The sequence below is a fragment of the Papio anubis genome, chromosome 7, assembly GCF_008728515.1.
Source record: "Papio anubis isolate 15944 chromosome 7, Panubis1.0, whole genome shotgun sequence".
Taxonomy (NCBI): domain Eukaryota; kingdom Metazoa; phylum Chordata; class Mammalia; order Primates; family Cercopithecidae; genus Papio; species Papio anubis.
This window is the reverse complement of record NC_044982.1, coordinates 106,906,045-106,923,913: the sequence shown is the minus strand read 5'-3', so window position 1 is coordinate 106,923,913 and position 17,869 is coordinate 106,906,045. Positions and strand designations below refer to the sequence as shown.

Sequence of the window (17,869 nt, the reverse complement as noted above, 5' to 3'; positions counted from 1 at the left end):
GACCTTCAAAAAGAAGGAAGCATTATTGTGGTAGCCAGCCTCCAAGGTGGCTCCAATCATCCTTGCCTCCTGATATTCACATTCCTGTGCAGCTCTCTCCAACTGTGAACCATGGCTGGTCTGTGTGACCAACAGAACACTGTGGAAAGGATGATGTGTGATTCCCAAGGCTAGTTCACAAAAGGCATTATAGCTTCTGCTTTAGTATTTTGGAACGCTGGCTGCAGCCAATCACCACGCTATGCTGCAGGACACTCAAACAGTCATGTGGAGAGGAACTGAGGTCCCCAGCCAGCACTAACTTGTGAGCTCATGTTTGGAAGTACAGTTAAACCTTCAGATGGCTACTGCCCAAGGTGATGTATGACTACCACTACTTGAGAGACACAATGCCAAACCCTTCCAAATTCCAGACCAAGGGAACTATGAAAAATAAGTGTTGTTTCAAGCCACTAAATTTTGAAGTAATATATTACACAGTATTAGATAACTAAAATAATTATAAGCCACAATCACAAATAAATACTATATATACTTATATGTACATACTGTATGTATCTTCATCAAATACAAATAAAATTAGGTATTTGATTTTTCAACTCAATTTTTAAATAATTTCTATTTTGTGTTTCATAATGCATATAAAACATTAGCACAAAAATTCATCTATCTATATAAGCATAGGTGTCAAAATTTTTTTTAACTAATATGGATAAAGGATAAAACAATTCCAGAAACAAATTACTCTGATCTCAGATAAATAGGATTTCTTGGATTCCCACAAATGAAGATCTAGCATTGTTTCTGAGGCAGAGATCTGTATCCTGACTTCACCGCTTCCTAACTGTATGGCCTTGGGCAAAGTAATTTAATTTCTCTAAGCTTCAGTTTCCCTCCTGTGAAGATGAGAATAAAAAGAGTATCCTAATGAACAGGGCTTTTGGGAGGATTAAATGAGATAATCAATGTAAAATCCTTAGTACAGTGTGTGGAATACAGTAAGGATCAATTATAATGAAGAAAATAATAATTGCTTTGGAACATTTGTAGTTCTCTGTGTTGAGTTTGTAGTTGACCTGTGGGCATGAAGTAGAGGGTGGCTGCCATGACATTTTGATCCCCACTTGGGAAATTAAAGAAAGAAAAGTGGAAGAACAAATACTCATGATTTGCTTCTTTCCGAAAGAAAAGAAGCAAATTGTTGTCTTCTGGATTAATCTAGTTGTCACAAAAAAAAAAAAAAAAAAAAAAAAAAAAAAGACAGGACCTGGGGATATGTGGTCTATTCAAGAAAAACAATGGATGTGTCCAGTGCCTCTCAGAGGCAGTATTACTGGAAAGTCTTATAAGAGAGTGAAATATCCCAACAGTCGTCAGACATGTAACCTATGAATAAAGGGGTCACTGCCCCAAAATAAGGATGATATAAGTTACTAGGGCAAAGAGTAAACAGACAATAAATACCCTCTGAAAGCTCATAGGAACAAGGAAGGGAAGTTTCCCTAGACATTCTGAATGTAAAATAACATGTGGACAATGTGAAAACACCAAGAAGGCAAAATAAAGAGTACAAAGTTCAGACACTGAAAAATCAAATGGGGTGCTTCAGTAACACAGTCAATAAATGCATGGTAAAACCAGTAAAAATAATATACTTAATGGGAAAAAAATAGCAATACTCCTTTTAAAATTATGAAGAAAATTATGTGCCCCGTCTAACCATTTAAGTTTATTTTTCACAAAGTTCAGATAAATTTAATGAAAACACACATGAGGAAGCACACTTTGGCCTCCAAATTGATAATCCTGAATAATTCTATTTATTAGACTATCTCATTTATGGAAAGGAAAGGAACTTAATCTTACTATGAGTCAGCTTTAGGACAGGAAATACACTAGGTACTAGAACCCTTCATCTCATGTAGCCAGTCCTTCAAAGAAGCTGGTTCTTTAGAGTTGGGCTTTTACTTAGCTTCTATAACAGACACCACAGAGTAGCACATAACCATAACAAAGGCTTTTAAAAATTATAAATTTCTATTATTAAAATATCACATCTTAGGCCAGGCACAGTGGCTCACACCTGTAATCCCAGCACTCTAAGAGGCTGAGGTGAGAGGACTGCTTAAGCTCAGGAGTTTAGGACCAGTCTAGGTGACATGGGGAGAACCCATCTACAAATAATAAAAAAAATTAGCTGGGCATGGTGACATGTGTCTGTGGTCCCAGCTACTTGGGAGGTTGAGGCAGGAAGACTGCGTGAGCCCAGGAGGTCAAGGTTGCAGTGAGCCGTGACTGTGATTGAGCCACTGCACTCCAGCTTGGGTGACAGTGAGACCTTGTCTCAAAATAAAGAAATAAACAAACAAGTAAAATTATGGCTTAAATTATTATTGTTTCCTATTTGTAAAATGCATGTGCAAATGCAATAGAGAAAAACTAAGTAAGAAAGAGGATACGAATAAATAGTAGACACATCTAAGAATAAGCCATGGTTGCCAGACTCAAATATCACAACTTAAATAAAACTGAGCTTTCTTGTATGTATTTTGAAGGATTGAACACAGTAGACGGTGGTTAGAGCCAGCCTAGTGAGTAGAATAAAAGAACAAAATCACGAAAGGCCAGGATCTGGACAAGCCTAAAAGAGGAAGCATGTTTTACATAGACTGGGATAAATCCGTGCAGCAACCAAGGCACTGTGTCAGTCCACAGTGATGGGCCACAAAAAATTCCTATCTCGAGGCTGAAGGCAGATGGCTATTTACTAGGGCTGGCCCCAAAGGTCTGAGGTCCAGTCCTCCAAGTATCCGCCCTGGGGCTCCAGGGATCCTTAATGGCTAGGGGTATGTCTTAGAACTTGAGAGAGTGATGAGTTCAGAAGGGTTAGCTCTGGGGAGAGGAGGGATACATATGTTCAGGAGCAATGAGGCCATTATATACCTCAACAGAAAACTACCATTTTACCATTTGTTCTTTGGTTTCCTTAAAGCATGGTCTGGAGATTCTTCACTGACAATCACTAGCACTGGAATAGCAAAGTCACAGTGATTTAGGATTAGCGATAGTCAAGGGACGTGAAATAAAAAAGTGCAAAAGGATTGACTAGGTAAATACTATAAGCCAAAGGCTAAGGAGTTGTTGTTACATGGTCAGGCATATGCGAATGTCAGGTGGCCAGCAGGAAAGGTGCAGAAAGTGGTTTCTAAACAGATGGGAAATTCTCAGTGTCCAGATAATCTGTCAAACCTAGAGGGAACAGGCAAATGATGGATTCTGACCCAAGGAGCTTGAGATAAGATTCCAACTAAGAAGTCACCTAAAATATGAGCTTTGGCTGGGCACAGTCGCTCATGCCTTTAATCCTAGCACTTTGGGCGCCCAAGGCAGGCGGATCACCTGAGGTCAGGAGTTCAAGAACAGCCTGGCCAACTTGGTGAAACCCCATCTCCACTAAAAACACAAAAATTAGCCAGGCGTGGTGGTGGATGCCTGTAATCCCAGCTATTCAGGAGGCTGAGGCAGGTGAATCGCTTGAACCAAGGTATTAGAGGTGGTGTCGAGATCACGCCAGTGCACTCCAGCCTGGGCAACAGAGTGAGACTCCACCTCAAAAACTAAACTGAACTAAACAAAACAAAACAAAACAAAACATGAGCTTTGCTAAGCTACAATCCTATGCCAGGGTTGTGGAGGATGTAGAGATGTCCCTGTCTTTGCCATTAAGAAGATGCAGTCTCCCGGACAGCAAAGGTACCTGTAACCATGGCATGTTCCTAAGACAGAAGTTAGATGCCCTTTGAAGAGTTGCTTCTACTATACACCTCAATGAAAATTCATTATATACTGCTGAAACAAGTCATGAGGAATCACATACTAAATACATGCTATGCTTTAAAAGAATAATAAACATATGCTTTTAAAAACAAGGTTATCTTACTTGGATGTTTCGGTTCAACAGCAACTCTCACAATAGGAGTGGCTTCGAAGTTGAGTGGTATAAATGGTGGGCAGGAGGGCAGGCTACACAGTGTTGCAGATTTCAGCACAAAATCTTGAAGGCCTCCTATTCCTGTAGGAAGAAAAGATCCATACAGTCAATAAAGGATGATAAACTCTGAATTTATGTTAGAAAAACAGCAGCATCAACCCAGTATATGTGTCACAGAGCCAAATGCTTCCAAAATGTTGCAAGAAATGAGGCAGACCTGCACCATTTTTTTTTTTTTTTGGTACACCTGGATACCATTTGATTGCTGTCAAAATACAGAAATTCTGCCTTTTGTTTCCCACATGTACAAATCTTATTACATCAGATTGGGTTAATGCATACCTACTTTGACCACAGAAATGATCACTTCCAGACATATCTGTCTGAAAACACCGATTATTTCTAACACTTAGTTGGTTTTAAAAAATATATTAATTTGATGAAGAAGATGGGTCTCTACTGAAATAATCTTTTGCCAAATCCATTTGCATGAGTAAAGGGAATTCAGGAACTTAAAATGTGATGTTGCTATGTAGTATGTTACCCTAAGCCACCCTCCATACTTCCCCTATTTTAGAAGAGAATCCTAGTCAACCCCTTCCCCCTGCCATACACTCACTTCAGGCTTTTGGCTGACGATTGCATGAGACTCTGAAGGTTGCATATTTGTCTTTGAGCAGATGGAAGCAAAAAGAATGTCTTAGAAAGAGTGATAAGGGGCCAGATGCAGTGGCTCACACCTGTAATACTGGCACTTTGAGAGACTGAGGCAGGCGGATCATGAGGTTAGGAGATCAAGACCATCCTGGCTAACACAGTGAAACCCCATCATTACTAAAAATACAAAAAATTAGCCGGGCATGGTGTTGGGCGCCTGTAGTCCCAGCTACCTGGGAGGCTGAGGCAGGAGAATTGCTTGAACCTAGAAGGTGGCGGTTGCAGTGAGCTGAGATAGTGCCACTGCACTCCACCTAGGTGACACAGCGAGACTCCGTCTCAAAAAAAAAAAAAAAAAAAAAAGAGTGATAAAGAGGTATACTGAATCTCACACCCAGACTATGAATAGACAACATTTTAGAACAAATTAAGAAACACATACAGAGGGCCAATGCAGTGGCTCACGCCTGTAATCCCAGCACTTTGGGAGGTCGAGGAGGATCACTTGAGGTCAGGAGTTCTAGACCAGCCTGGGCAACATAGTGAGACTTCTTTCTACAAAAAATTTAAAATTTAGCCAGGCATGGTGGTGCACACCTTTTTATAGTACCAGCCACCTGAGAGGCTGAGGTGGGAGGATCGCTTGAGCACAGGAGTTCAAGACTGGGTGACAGACTAAGACCCTGTCAAAAAGGACAGGAAAGTATAGGACAGGAGAAAGAAAGAGAGAGAGAGAGAGAGAACGAGCGAGCGAGAGAGAGGGGAACACACACACACACACGGGCCATTTTTGTGCTTTTGAGTTGAGGAAAGGAAACAAAGAAAACCACTTTGCTGCCTTTAGTTGACCAATTGATGTAAAGGTACAGGGCGATGGGAGGCCACCCAATCACACATCCAGGCTGGTGGAGGAAAACTGAAGCAGAGGCTTCAGGTACACACACTTGGAGGATAATTTAGATGTTTTTTGTTGTCTGACCACACAGTATGGAAACCTCCCTCTTAACATCCACCTGAACATCTACCCTCTGACATCCACCAGAATTTACCACCTCACTACATTAACAGATAGCTCCAACTTTAAGAAAATTTTCCTTGCATTATTCTAAAATCTGTCTTTCCCCATCTCCACACATTGTTTTTAGTTCAATTCTCCAAAGGTTCGCAGAAAATGTGCTGCTTCTACTTTCACAAACTACCTTTTGGATTTTGAAAGCATTTGTCAGATCCTTTTAACTCTCTTCTGCCTCACATTAAATATCAGTAGCTCCTTTAACTATTCAGCACAGGACATGATTTACAGACCTTTTGTGTGCATGGGATCCTCTTCAAACTAAAGTTTCCAGGATGTTAAATTCCTCCTGTGCCTCCAGTGTACTTCTTTGGTCAAAATCTAAATTTCTTATTATTGTACCTCTTAGCTCAGCACACATAGTGATACCTAGCTATAGCTTCTTGTTTACATCTCCTATTGGTACTATGATGTAATAGATCTGGGTCTGTCCACGTTTCCACTAAGTCTGCTAGAAATAACATCTCCCAAGAGGCTAAGGGTTTAGGAAAACCCAATAGTAAATATTCCCTTTCAAACCTCATCTATCCTGCTTCTGACCTCTGACCAGCATGCATTTCCTTCCTGCACACAGAGCACATGGTTTCAATGAAAAGATAAATGCTGGTCTTTCCTCCGTATTGCCAGGTATGCAGACTGCAGATGGTCAGTATATTTTAAACACTGTCTCTTTGAACTTCTGGTTTACATTTGCTGTTCCAATTACCGAATCTACTCTTGCTATTTAGATATGCCCAGATTTGCTAACATGAATACAATTCTCCCAAAAAACAAAAAGTCAAGACCACAATGTTCATAGCTAATATTAGAATTTATAGAAAAAGCAATGCTCCAAAAATAGTAAAAACTTCACTACCCGTACTACTTGTCAACATTTTTACTTATTTTTAAATATAATTTAAAAACCTACGACAGGGAGGACCATTAAGATGATCTAGATGAATCACTATAAAGTAACTTTAAAATCCCTTTTGAGAATTTCTTCATTTGCTATCAATTATTAACTGCACAACTTGTTCTTTACACAAAATATAGTCTGAAGCAACTTTTTGTTTTTAAAAATAACATCAGCAAGTACAATCTTGAAAAAAGACTTTATACCCACAATTCCACCATTCTAATATTGCCACTATTTTCTTTTTATATTTCTCTTTATTGTCGTCTTTATTGTCACACATAATTTATAGTATTGTAATAACCATAAATTTCTTATCCTTTTTTCTAATTAAATCATGTGATTTTCACTTCAGTCACTTTAGTGAAAATTATAACAATTAGGGACAAAGAATTCCTTCACAGAAAGCACATTTGCTAAAGCATTTTTCAACTGGAATTGGGGGATGAGAAGTATGGTCCCTCCGGGTAATCATTTCAGAATTCCCAGGGTAGGAAGAGTGACAGCATGGGGGAACAAAATCCAAAATTAGTGTGCCATTGATTTGTTTTTAGTCACTATATTTATTTTCACATTTCATGGATTATAGAGGGCACCAGTATTTTTTTTGTTTATCAAAAAAGTACATGTAATTTACAAGAAATAAAAGAGAAAGCAGGTTGAGGAACATGGAGCTAAAGCAATTTACTAGATGCCAAGAATTCTACTTTTTATAGAAACACCAATACTTTTGTCTGACTGAAGATAAATTATCAAACCCAAGCCCTTTATGATCCTGATTTTTCTCTATACAACAAATAAAATTAAATAAATTGGCGTGTGAACTCTATGTTACAGACTGGAATGACAACTGAGTACATAGGTCCTTGCTAGACTGTACACTATACCCTTCAAATTCCTCATAATCAAAAACCAGTATTTTGTAAAGACTGTCGAGCCAAATTTTTTTTTCTAGGCTGTGCCCTAATATTTCCCTTTAAAAAGAATTCCAGAAACAAATATTAAGGAGAGTATCTTTTATGATATGAGACTGAAAAAAATTGTGTGGGGCTTGAGAGATGAATTCACCTTCTGTTGAAAACTTTTTTTCTATTCTTAACAACTCCCTGTTGCACGGGTTTAATCAATCTAGGATGATTAAACTAGATACTGGCAAGTAGGAAGATGGTAAAACCAATAGTGAATACTAACACTGCTTTCTGTGGGTGAGCCTGTTAGCTGTCTGGATAGGGAACAGAATTACCCTCTTCAGGCAAATTTGGATTTGTAAAGTGCTCTTTCATGGAACTGTTATAATTTAATTCTAACATTATTATAATTTTAAAAATTTGTGGGAAAAAACATTAAAATATGGTCTCTTAATCACCAAAGTTTTATTTCAAACTGACTTTAACATTCTCCACCCAAGAACCATCAACCTGTTCCTGTTAACCTGTTTAGGCTGGAATTAATGGATCTCTTTAAACCTTTGCAGTAAATGCAAGTCATATGTCAAGAACATCCATACAGCCTCATGCCTGTGAAAGAAATGAACATCACTTTGGAAGAGAGATGAGGATTTTTTTTAAAGTACAAGTTCCCCAGGTAGTGGGAATCTAGAGAACCCTTAGTTTTGAAAGACTATCTTCTGCTCTAGGCCCTGCTGCATTTGGATACCAAAGCAGCCCATATCCTCTGCTTCCAGTTTTATGCCTTGGTTCTGTATCTTTCATCAAAACTCAGATTCCGTGCTCTTTGACTCAACTACAAAGAATAACAGGGAATCCACATGCTTTATAACTGCTGTCACCCTTTTCAAGCCTGTTTGGCCAGTATCTCCAAAGTGGATCAGTATTGGTTAGCTAAAGTTTTCAGAAGATGGGTCAAGTCTGTCCATCATGCTAAACAAGTCCATTAAATCAACTGCCCTTTAACTTCTTGGTGTTATAGTAGGCCGTTGGGAAAAAATCTTGCAACAATGACACTATGTCACAAATTTTTTTCTTCTCATAGGAACAGACTGAGCTAATAGTTTTTTGTGTGTTTGTTTGTTTTTGAGACGGAGTCTCGCTCTGTTGCCCAGACTGGAATGCTTGTGGTGTGATGTCAGCTCACTGCAACCTCCAGCTCCCGGGTTCCAGCGATTCTCCCACCTCAGCCTCCAGAGTAGCTGGGATTACAGGCCCGCACCACCACACCTGGCTAATTTTTTGTTTTTTTAGTAGACATGGGGTTTCACCATGTTGGCCAGGCTGGTCTCGAACTCCTGACTTCAAGTGATCCACCCTCCTTGGCCTCCCAAAGTCCTGGGATTACAGGTGTAATAATAGTTCTTACACATACTTCTTCAAGATCTGTGGGCCCTTTTCTCAGAAGAGAAACTACACAGGAAATGAGAAGAAAAAGTAACACCTAAAGAACCAAAACTCTTTTTTTCCTGGAGATATGCTGGCTTACTATCTTTGTATTTGAGAAGAGGTAGAAACTTGCCCCTCAGTGTCCTGAACAAGTTAAAAGTTTTATAACTGTGTCACTGTAAGGTCCCAATTTATGCCCCAAGAAAGGATCCTGAGACAGTCAGACCACCATCATTCTATTAGGTACAGACTGACCCAATGGAGCTTGGTTCTCACCAAGGGAATAACATGGTTTTCAGTGTGGGGGTATAGAATTGAAATAGTGGAAGAAATTCCATCTGGGGCTTGGAAGCAAAGTAGAATGCCTGAGTGGGGCCTGTATTTTATCATCTCTTGGTGTGTCCTAACAGGACAAAAAGAATCTACAGAGCATCTACCCAAAAAGGATCTACCCACACTCACAACTGTATGATTTTCTTGGTGAGAATAAAGCTCCAATTGGGTCAGTCTGTTCCTAATAGAATGGTGGTGGTCTGGGTTTCTTATGATCCTTTCTTGGAGCATAAATTGGGATCTTAAAGAGGAATTAGAGAGAACTGAGGTAGAACTGCCAAGTCTTGGTGGTTTGTTAGGAGCTCAGAAGAAGGGACAAGAAGGAAACAAGAATAAAATCCAGATTCCTGGCATGGACAACGAGGTAGATAAATTACTAGTTCAAAGCAGTTGTCTATTCTTCTTTCAGGTTTATAATTTTTATTATTTATATTAGTTTTATGTAATAAACATTTGAACTCTTTCACATTTCTTCCTCCAGCCTATAGTTTCCCTTTATATTTTGCGTCTATTTTTTTCCCTGTAGTAACTTCTTGAGCTTTTTCCATTTGGTGTCTAAGTTTCAAAGCTCAGGAAGCTGTGCTTTCAAATAATTGATAAACAGTTATTCAACTTTCTGTTAGTCTTTCAATGAGTTCAGTTTTAAGGGCAAGGACCAAAATGGGCACTTCATAGGTTCCTCAATGAATGAGTGCACATGAGCACAGTTGCCATCTTCACAGAGTTTAAAATCTGGTGAGGGACAAAGGCAAATAAACAGTTAATTACGACACAATGTGACACATCTCATAACAGGAAAAGTACACTTTTTGTTCATGTGAAGACAGAAATTGAAAAGGTTATGGGCCTCCTAGAGAAACTAGCATTCAGGAGTATGGAAATAACCAAACAGAGGACATGGGAAGCAGTGATGAGGTGTGGAAACGGCACCACTAGATGTCTAAGTGAGAAACCAAGGTCATTATTGACAGCTTCAGGGTGGAGCATTAAGGCACAAGGGAAAAGACTTTTCCATCCCATTCATTTTCTTTTCTTTAGTCAACATGCTTTCTTGTTATGTTCGATTTGGAATCCAAGGAACTTGAAAGTTATAAAGTTCTAACCTTCTGCAATAAATGCAAGTAGTGGCAGTGGTGGTTATAACAGTCAGAGTAGCAGTGGTTTTATTCATAGATTTGTTAATCAGATTTAAGAGTTCCTTTGGAGTATGATATAAATTGCATATTTAATTTTTTGTATATATTGTTAACTATAAGGAAAATTATAAGAACTTCTTTATGAAGCGCAAATTCATATTCAGGATCAGATCCATTTATGAGTTTTGTATCCTGTCCCATTTACCTAAATTTATATTTTATATAGTAACACATGGTTTTAAGTGATACTCCTTTAACATGTGCTGCATTCCAATTCAAATGATTTAAATAAATGGGGAAACACACAAGATTCAGCAAGTCAGAAGCACAAAATGCTTAGTATAGTTGAAAACAATGCTGGAAATTTGTTTTAAGACAAAAAGAAAAGGGGAAGAAGAGATACAGCTTTACACAACCAGGAAATCATAACTGAATTCCTTCTGCCTTTAAACCCTAAATATTTTCAATTAAAATCAGGAAACAGAGTCACTTCTGGAAGAAATGGCAACTTCAGCACAGGTATACAAATGGTCCTGATTGAAATGATCAAAGAAAGAGAAAACTAAAGAAAACCTGAATGAGTAGGTGAAACTAGAGACGGGCACCTTGAACTGTATGCTATTTCTGTTAGTCATGGATCAGATTAAAGGAAAATATTAAGGGTCAGTTCATAACTCTCTTCTTGAGCAAGTGGCATAACCTCAGGGGGATAAAAATACATAGGCAGTGTAGTGACAGTGGTCTGTTAGACAACAGATCAATGGAAAAAAATGAAGAGCCCAGAAAAAGACCAACACATGTGGGAATGACGAAGGGGCAACAGTGGCAGACAGGTAGGACTATTCAGTAAACAGCATTGAAACAATTAGCCAATGCAATGGAAAAAATGATATAATTGCATCTGTGTCATACACCATCTAGAAAAAGAAATTTCATATAGATCAAAGACCTAAATGTGAAACATAAAACCTGAAAGCACAAATCATATGATATCATAAGACTGAAGATTTGTAAGACTCACTATATTCTTTAAAAAACTTCAAAATAAAAGATACCAAACAAACATGGGAACAACAGATGCTGTGGACTACTAGAGAGTGGGGAGGGAGGTTGGTTAAAAAACTACCTATCAGGTACTATGCTCACTACCAGAGTGATGGAATCCGTACTCCAAACCTCAGTATCATGCAATACTCTCATGTAACAAATCTGCACACATACCTCCTACATCTAAAGTAAGAGTTGAAATTTATACACACACACACATCCCACAAAGATAAAAGCTGCAAAGTAAGAGATGCTTTCAATGTCTAAAGGAGACAAAAAATTGTAAGTATATAAAGAATTAGTACAAATCAATGAAAAAAAGCAACCCAATAGGAATCTAGGCAAAGAATATAAATAGTCCAAGAAAAGACATTAAAAGAAAGCCTCAGCCAAAAAACATTAAAAGAAAAAAAGAATCTCATTGATAATAAGGTAAATGCAAATTAAAAGCAGATACTATTTCACACCAATACAACTGGTATGAGTCTGAAGAAACCATGTGTTGGCAAGTATGTGCAGAAAAAGTAGGTCTTGCGCACTGTAGATGAGAACAAAGATTGTTACAACTATGAGGGAGAATAAGTTGCAATGTTCATTAAAGTATGACTAGACTATTCAACTCACCAAGGTGATTTCTAGTTGTATATCCCAGAGCAGTGTTGAGAACAGGCACAACTGTGTACCAGCAGTGTTGAGAACAGCACACCACCCACAGCCATACAACCCCTCTCTAGGTGATTTAGTGAGTGAGTGGTGGGGGCGTTTCTGATTGGGGCCTACTACTGGCAGTTACTGAGCAGGGGCCAGTGCTTTGCATGTGTGAAAATGTCCTCCCGTACAAAGAGTTACCCTCTTTGTATAGCTTTTGAATATTCTGCTGGAAAAATCTGTTCATAATAATCTGAGTTTAAATCTAATTCAATTTTAATAACAGAATTTTCTGTAGTTTAATATACACCGAATTTTCAGAAATGGAATTACCACATAAATCAAAGGAAGTATGAACTTGTTCTGAAAACAAGCTGTTCACCATTTTATCGACAGCCACTCATGGTGTATGAGTCATCAATACCATACATCTGTATCAAGCTACATCTGTGACTGTCACAGAAACATGGTGACTACAAATATCTGACTTAACTCATGTAGTCAAACTGGAACATTTATATACTAAAATGCACATTATTTTATTGTAAATCACCTCCCTTTTATTTATCCTTTACATTAAAGTATTATACTGATATTTCTGAAATTATGTAGGCAGGCAGATTATTTGATCTTTGAATTTCATTTCTGGGTAGTAAAAGTGATGTCAGAATGTTTGTTATGAAAAGAAAGTGGGGTTTGACAGGGTTAAGAAGTACCCCCTAGAAAAACTCATCTATGTGCACAAGGAAAAAAATGTTCAAAGGTATTCACTGTAATGCACCTGTCATAGCAAAAAACTGAAAGCACCCTTCAATATCCACCAACAGAAGATTGAAAAAATAAATTATAATGAATTCATACAATGGAATCAACATAGAAAAAAATCTGTAAAACATAAAACAGTACAATAATGGCAAGTTACAGAAGGTCATGAACAATATGATACTATTACGCAAAGTTTAAACATTAAATAAATATATTGCTGACAGACACCTATTGAAATTACAAATAAGTTTTAAAGCACTGGGAGAGAAAATTACACAGCAAGTTTAAAGAAGTGGCATGGCTGGGGAATCTGGGAGTTATTGATGGGATAAGGAAAGGATATAAAGGGACTTAGCTAACATTTAATCGGGTATAAAGAGAGTTGTACAATTACAGAAAAACATTAAAATTAGTTGAGTCTGGATGGCAGGTACATGAATGTTCATTATATTATTTATTGTCTGAAATACTTTAAAGTTTTAAAAAGTTAATGATTGTTACATTCAGCTCCTGGTTTTTATCTTTTTCTTTATTCCTGTAATTTGCAAATATTCTATAATTAACTTATGTTTGTAAAAAGGTATCTTTCCTCTTTTAAAATGTGTGCACTTTAAAATTACAACTTTAAATGCATACATAAAATATGTAAGAAAAAAATATATGCATAGAAAATAGAGCTGGAGGATATATTCCAAAATGTCAATAGTGGCTATTTCTGGATAGTGGGGTTAAAGATGATTCTCATTTTACTTTTTCTATATTTAAACAAATGGTCACACCAAATGTACTATTTTTATGATGATAAAAATATTTTTCTTTCTTTTTAAAAAATACATTTGGGCCAGGCACAATGGCTCATGCCTGTAATCCCAGCACTTTGGGAGGCCAAGGTGGGTGGATCACGAGGTCAGGAGATCGAGACCATCCTGATTAACATGGCGAAACCCTGTCTCTACTAAAAATACAAAAAATTAGCTGGGCAGGGTGGCAGGTGCCGGTAGTCCCAGCTACTTGGGAGGCTGAGGCAGGAGAATGGCATGAACCCAGGAGGCAAGACTTTGCAGTAAGCCGAGATTGTGCCACTGCACTCCAGCCTGGGTGACAGAGTGAGACTCTGTCTCAAAAAAAAAAAAAAAAAAAGTACATTTACGTCAGGGTAGAGCACGAACCCAGTTCCTCACTACCACAAATTATGCAGTCGAGTTTCCCACATTTGGGAAAATCGCAGGGGATCAGCACACCTGGAGTGTATTGAATAAGCCTCACCCTGGGAAACCACCTTTGTGGTCTTGGTATCTCCCGTACCAAGTATCTATGATGATTAAAAAAAAAAAAAAAAAAAAAAAAAAAGCTTAAAAATAACCAGAAGTTAAAAAAAAATAGCCTTTTTGTAACTTCTGTGCCTTGAATGCTCACATTGTTTGATGAACCTGGGATTATACTGTAAATGGATTACATTTGCATTAATCAATTTAGATCCTAGAAACTGAAAATGTGGTCTCACCTCTGGATTGCCAGACTTGGATTTCATGGTGTCTCGTGTCCACAGAGGGAGTCTTGGATTCCTATCTGATAGGGAACTGGAATGTTTCTTGAGGTTAACCAAGGTCCTGAGAGTAAGGAGTATTAGCCTTCAGTTTAAGAAGGCTGTGTTGAACCTTAGTCCCACTGCCAAACCCTAATCTCCAGATCTACTTACAGGCCACCGTGGAATTAGATGTGGGCCTGCATCACCCGATGCCACCCCTGTGTCCTTTATCATCTGTAATGATTACTTTTCCAAAGGTTAATATTTTCTACAAAGTCAATTCAGGAATTATGGAATTTGGAGGGTCCTGTAGAATCTTACAGTCTAGTACACTGTGATTTCCTTGAGGGCAGGCTCTAAACAGTTGCTGCAAGAATATGTCATATATCTTCTGTGCTTCTTAGATTTACTTCACTAAGTGTCTAGTAACCACTTATATTTATAAACTTGCTGCGCACCACGGGCGAGACAGAGATGAAGACAGAGATCCCACATTCTATTTTCTCACATTTTCTTATTGTAAGTGCTCCTGAAGCATTTTTACAATGCAGTCACATTATTATTGAGTATTCCAATCCCTGAGCCTTGAAGCTTCGGATTTTTGAGACTATTGCCCTACGTCTGCATCTTGATGTGGCACAAGTACTGACTGTGACATTGATACAGCTTACTTGAAGAAACTGAATTCCTAAAAGGCAAAAGTAACAATATTAGAATATTAACTAATTTTTAAGCAAATACCGATCATTTCAATTCAAGTCAGTATCTTTTCCAGTGCATGCATTACTTCCTGGTGAGAAGCAGCAACTTGCAAAGCAGTTCTGTTATTGTGGACTGAAAAAAAAAAAAACAACCTTCACATTTTCTTTCTCACTTAGTAGATCAATGAAATAACCAGAAATACAGGTTGAATTTTTGGTATTAATACCATTTTCTTTTTTCTTTTTTTAAAAATTTATTTATTATTATTATTATACTTTAAGTTCTAGGTTTTATGTGCATAATGTGCAGGTTTATTACATATATGTACCCATGTTGGTGCTGTACCCATCAACTCGTCAGCCTCCATCTTTCGTCATTTTACATCCCAATGCAGTCCTCCCCCTCCCCTCCCTGTGATAGGCCCCGGTGTGTGATGTTCCCCTTCCTGAGTCCAAGTGATCTCATTGTTCAGTTGCCACCTATGAGTGAGAACATGTGGTGTTTTAGTTTTCTGTTCTTGTGACAGTTTGCTAAGAATGATAGTTTCCAGGCTGCATCCATGTCCCTACAAAGGACACAAACTCCTTCGTTTTTATGAAACATGAGTATTCCATGGTGTATATGTGCCGCATTTTTTTCTTAATCCAGTCTATCACTGATGGACATTTGGGTTGATTCAAAGTCTTTGCTAATATTGTGAATAATGGTGCATAATGAAACATCACGTGTGCATGTATCTTTATAGCAGCATGATTTATAGTCCTTTGGGTATATATCCGAGAAACAATGGGATGAAATGGGTCATATGGTATCTAGTTCCTAGATCCTTGAGGAATCGCCATACTGTTCTCCATAATGGATGAACTAGTTCACAATCCACCAACAGTGTAAGTGTTCCTTTCTCCACATCCTCTCCAGCACCTGGTGATGCACCGCAGAAGCTTTTTAATGATTGCCATTCTAACTGGTGGCTGGTGTTATCTCATTGTGGTTTTGATTTGCATTTCTCTGATGGCCAGTGATGATAGGCATTTTTCATGTGTGTTTTGTTGGCTGTATGAATGTCTTTGCTTTTTGAGAAATGTCTGTTCATATCCTTTGCCCACTTTTTTGAGTGGGGTTGTTTGTTTTTTTTTTTTCTTGTAAATTTGTTTGGGTTCTTTGCTTAGGTTCTGGATATTAATTGCTGTCAGATGAGTAGATTGCAAAAGATTTTCTCCCATTCTGTAGGTTGCCTGTTCACTCTGATGGTAGTTTCTTTTGCTGTGCAGAAGCTCACTTTGGATTTAATTAGATCCATTTGTCAATTTTGGCTTTTGCTGCCCGTTGCTTTGAGTGTTTTAGACATGAGAGTCTTTGCCACATGCCTATATTATGAGATAGGTACTACCCTGAGTTTTCTTCTGGTTTATGCTATGGGCCTAACATTTAAGTCTCTAATCCATCTTGACTTGAATTTTCCTTATAGGGAGTAAGGAAAGGATCCAGTTTCAACTTTCTACTTATGGCTAGCCAATTTTCCCAGCACCATTTATTAAAATGGGAATCAACTTTCCCATTTCTTCATTTTTTCTCAGGTTTGTCAAGGTCGTTGTAGATGTGGTATTTCTAGGGACTCTGTTCTGTTCCATTGGTCTATATCTCTCATTTTTAGGTACCAGGTACAAGCACTGTTTTGGTTACTGTAGCCTTGTAGTATAGTTTGAAGTCAGGTAGTGTGATGCTTCCAGCTTTGTTCTTTTCAGTGACTTAGGATTGTCTTGGGATGCGGGCTCTTTTTTGGTTCCATATGAACTTCAAAGCAGTTTCCAATTCTGTGAAGAAACTCATTGGTAGCTTGATGGGGATGGCATTGAATCTATAAATAACCTTGGGCAGTATGGCCATTTCCGCGATATTGATTCTTCCTATCCATGAGCATGGTATGTGTTCTTCCATTTGTTGTGTCCTCTTTTATTTCACTGAGCGGTGGTTTGTAGTTCTCCTTGAAGAGAGAGGTCCTTTTTACATCCCTTATAGGGTTAGTTCCTAGATATTTTATTCTCTTTGAAGCACTTGTTAATGGAGTTCATTCATGGTTGGCTCTCTTTGTCTGTTACTGGTGTATAAGAATGCTTGTGATTTTTGCACACATTAATTTTGTATCCTGAGACTTTGCGTAGAGTTGCTTATCGAAAGCAAGGAGATTTTGGGCTGGGGAGCGATGGGGTTTTTCTAAAATATACAATCATGTCATCTGCAAAGAGGGACAATTTGAGCTTCTTTTTCTAACTAGATTCCTTGCTTTCTCTCTTGCCTGATTGCCTAGCCAGAACTGGCACTATGTTGAATAGGAGTGGTGAGGAGAGGGGCATCCTGTCTTAGTACCAGTTTTCAAAGGGGAATTTTTCCAGTTTTGCCCATTCAATTATGATGTGGCTGTAGGTTTGTCATCAAAATAGCTCTTATTATTTTGAGATACGTTCCATCAATGCAATTTATTGGCGTTTTTTACAGCATGAAAGGGCTGTTGAATTTGTCAAAGCCTTTTTCTACATCTATTGGGATAATCATGTAGTTCTTGTCTTAGGTTCTGTTTATATGCTGGATTCGTTTATTGATTTGCAGATGTTAGACCAGCCTTGCATCCCAGGGATGAAGCCCACTTGATCATTGTGGATAGGCTTTTGATGTGTGTGCTTGCTGAATCCGGTTTGCCAGTATTTTCATTTAGCATTTTTACATGATGTTCATCAGGAATATTGGTCCTAAAATTATCT

The 17,869-nt window shown here is 38.1% G+C and overlaps 1 protein-coding gene and 1 non-coding gene across 7 annotated transcripts in view; both read right to left on the bottom strand.

Moving 5' to 3' along the window:
- EFL1 (elongation factor like GTPase 1) overlaps window positions 1-17,869 on the bottom strand; it is a 160,419-nt gene that overhangs the window by 30,020 nt on the left and 112,530 nt on the right. For all 6 annotated transcript variants that reach the window (XR_004185078.1, XM_031668425.1, XM_031668426.1 and 3 more), the window contains one exon: window positions 3,941-4,072. Coding sequence is in view for 5 of the 6 variants with exons in the window: in XM_031668425.1 (XP_031524285.1) it covers window positions 3,941-4,072 (132 nt within the window). In the remaining variant the exon portion in view is untranslated. The remainder of the gene's footprint in view (window positions 1-3,940; window positions 4,073-17,869) is intronic.
- LOC116276162 lies at window positions 14,033-14,196 on the bottom strand. Its single transcript, XR_004185600.1, has one exon. It is a non-coding gene; the product is annotated as a U1 spliceosomal RNA (small nuclear RNA).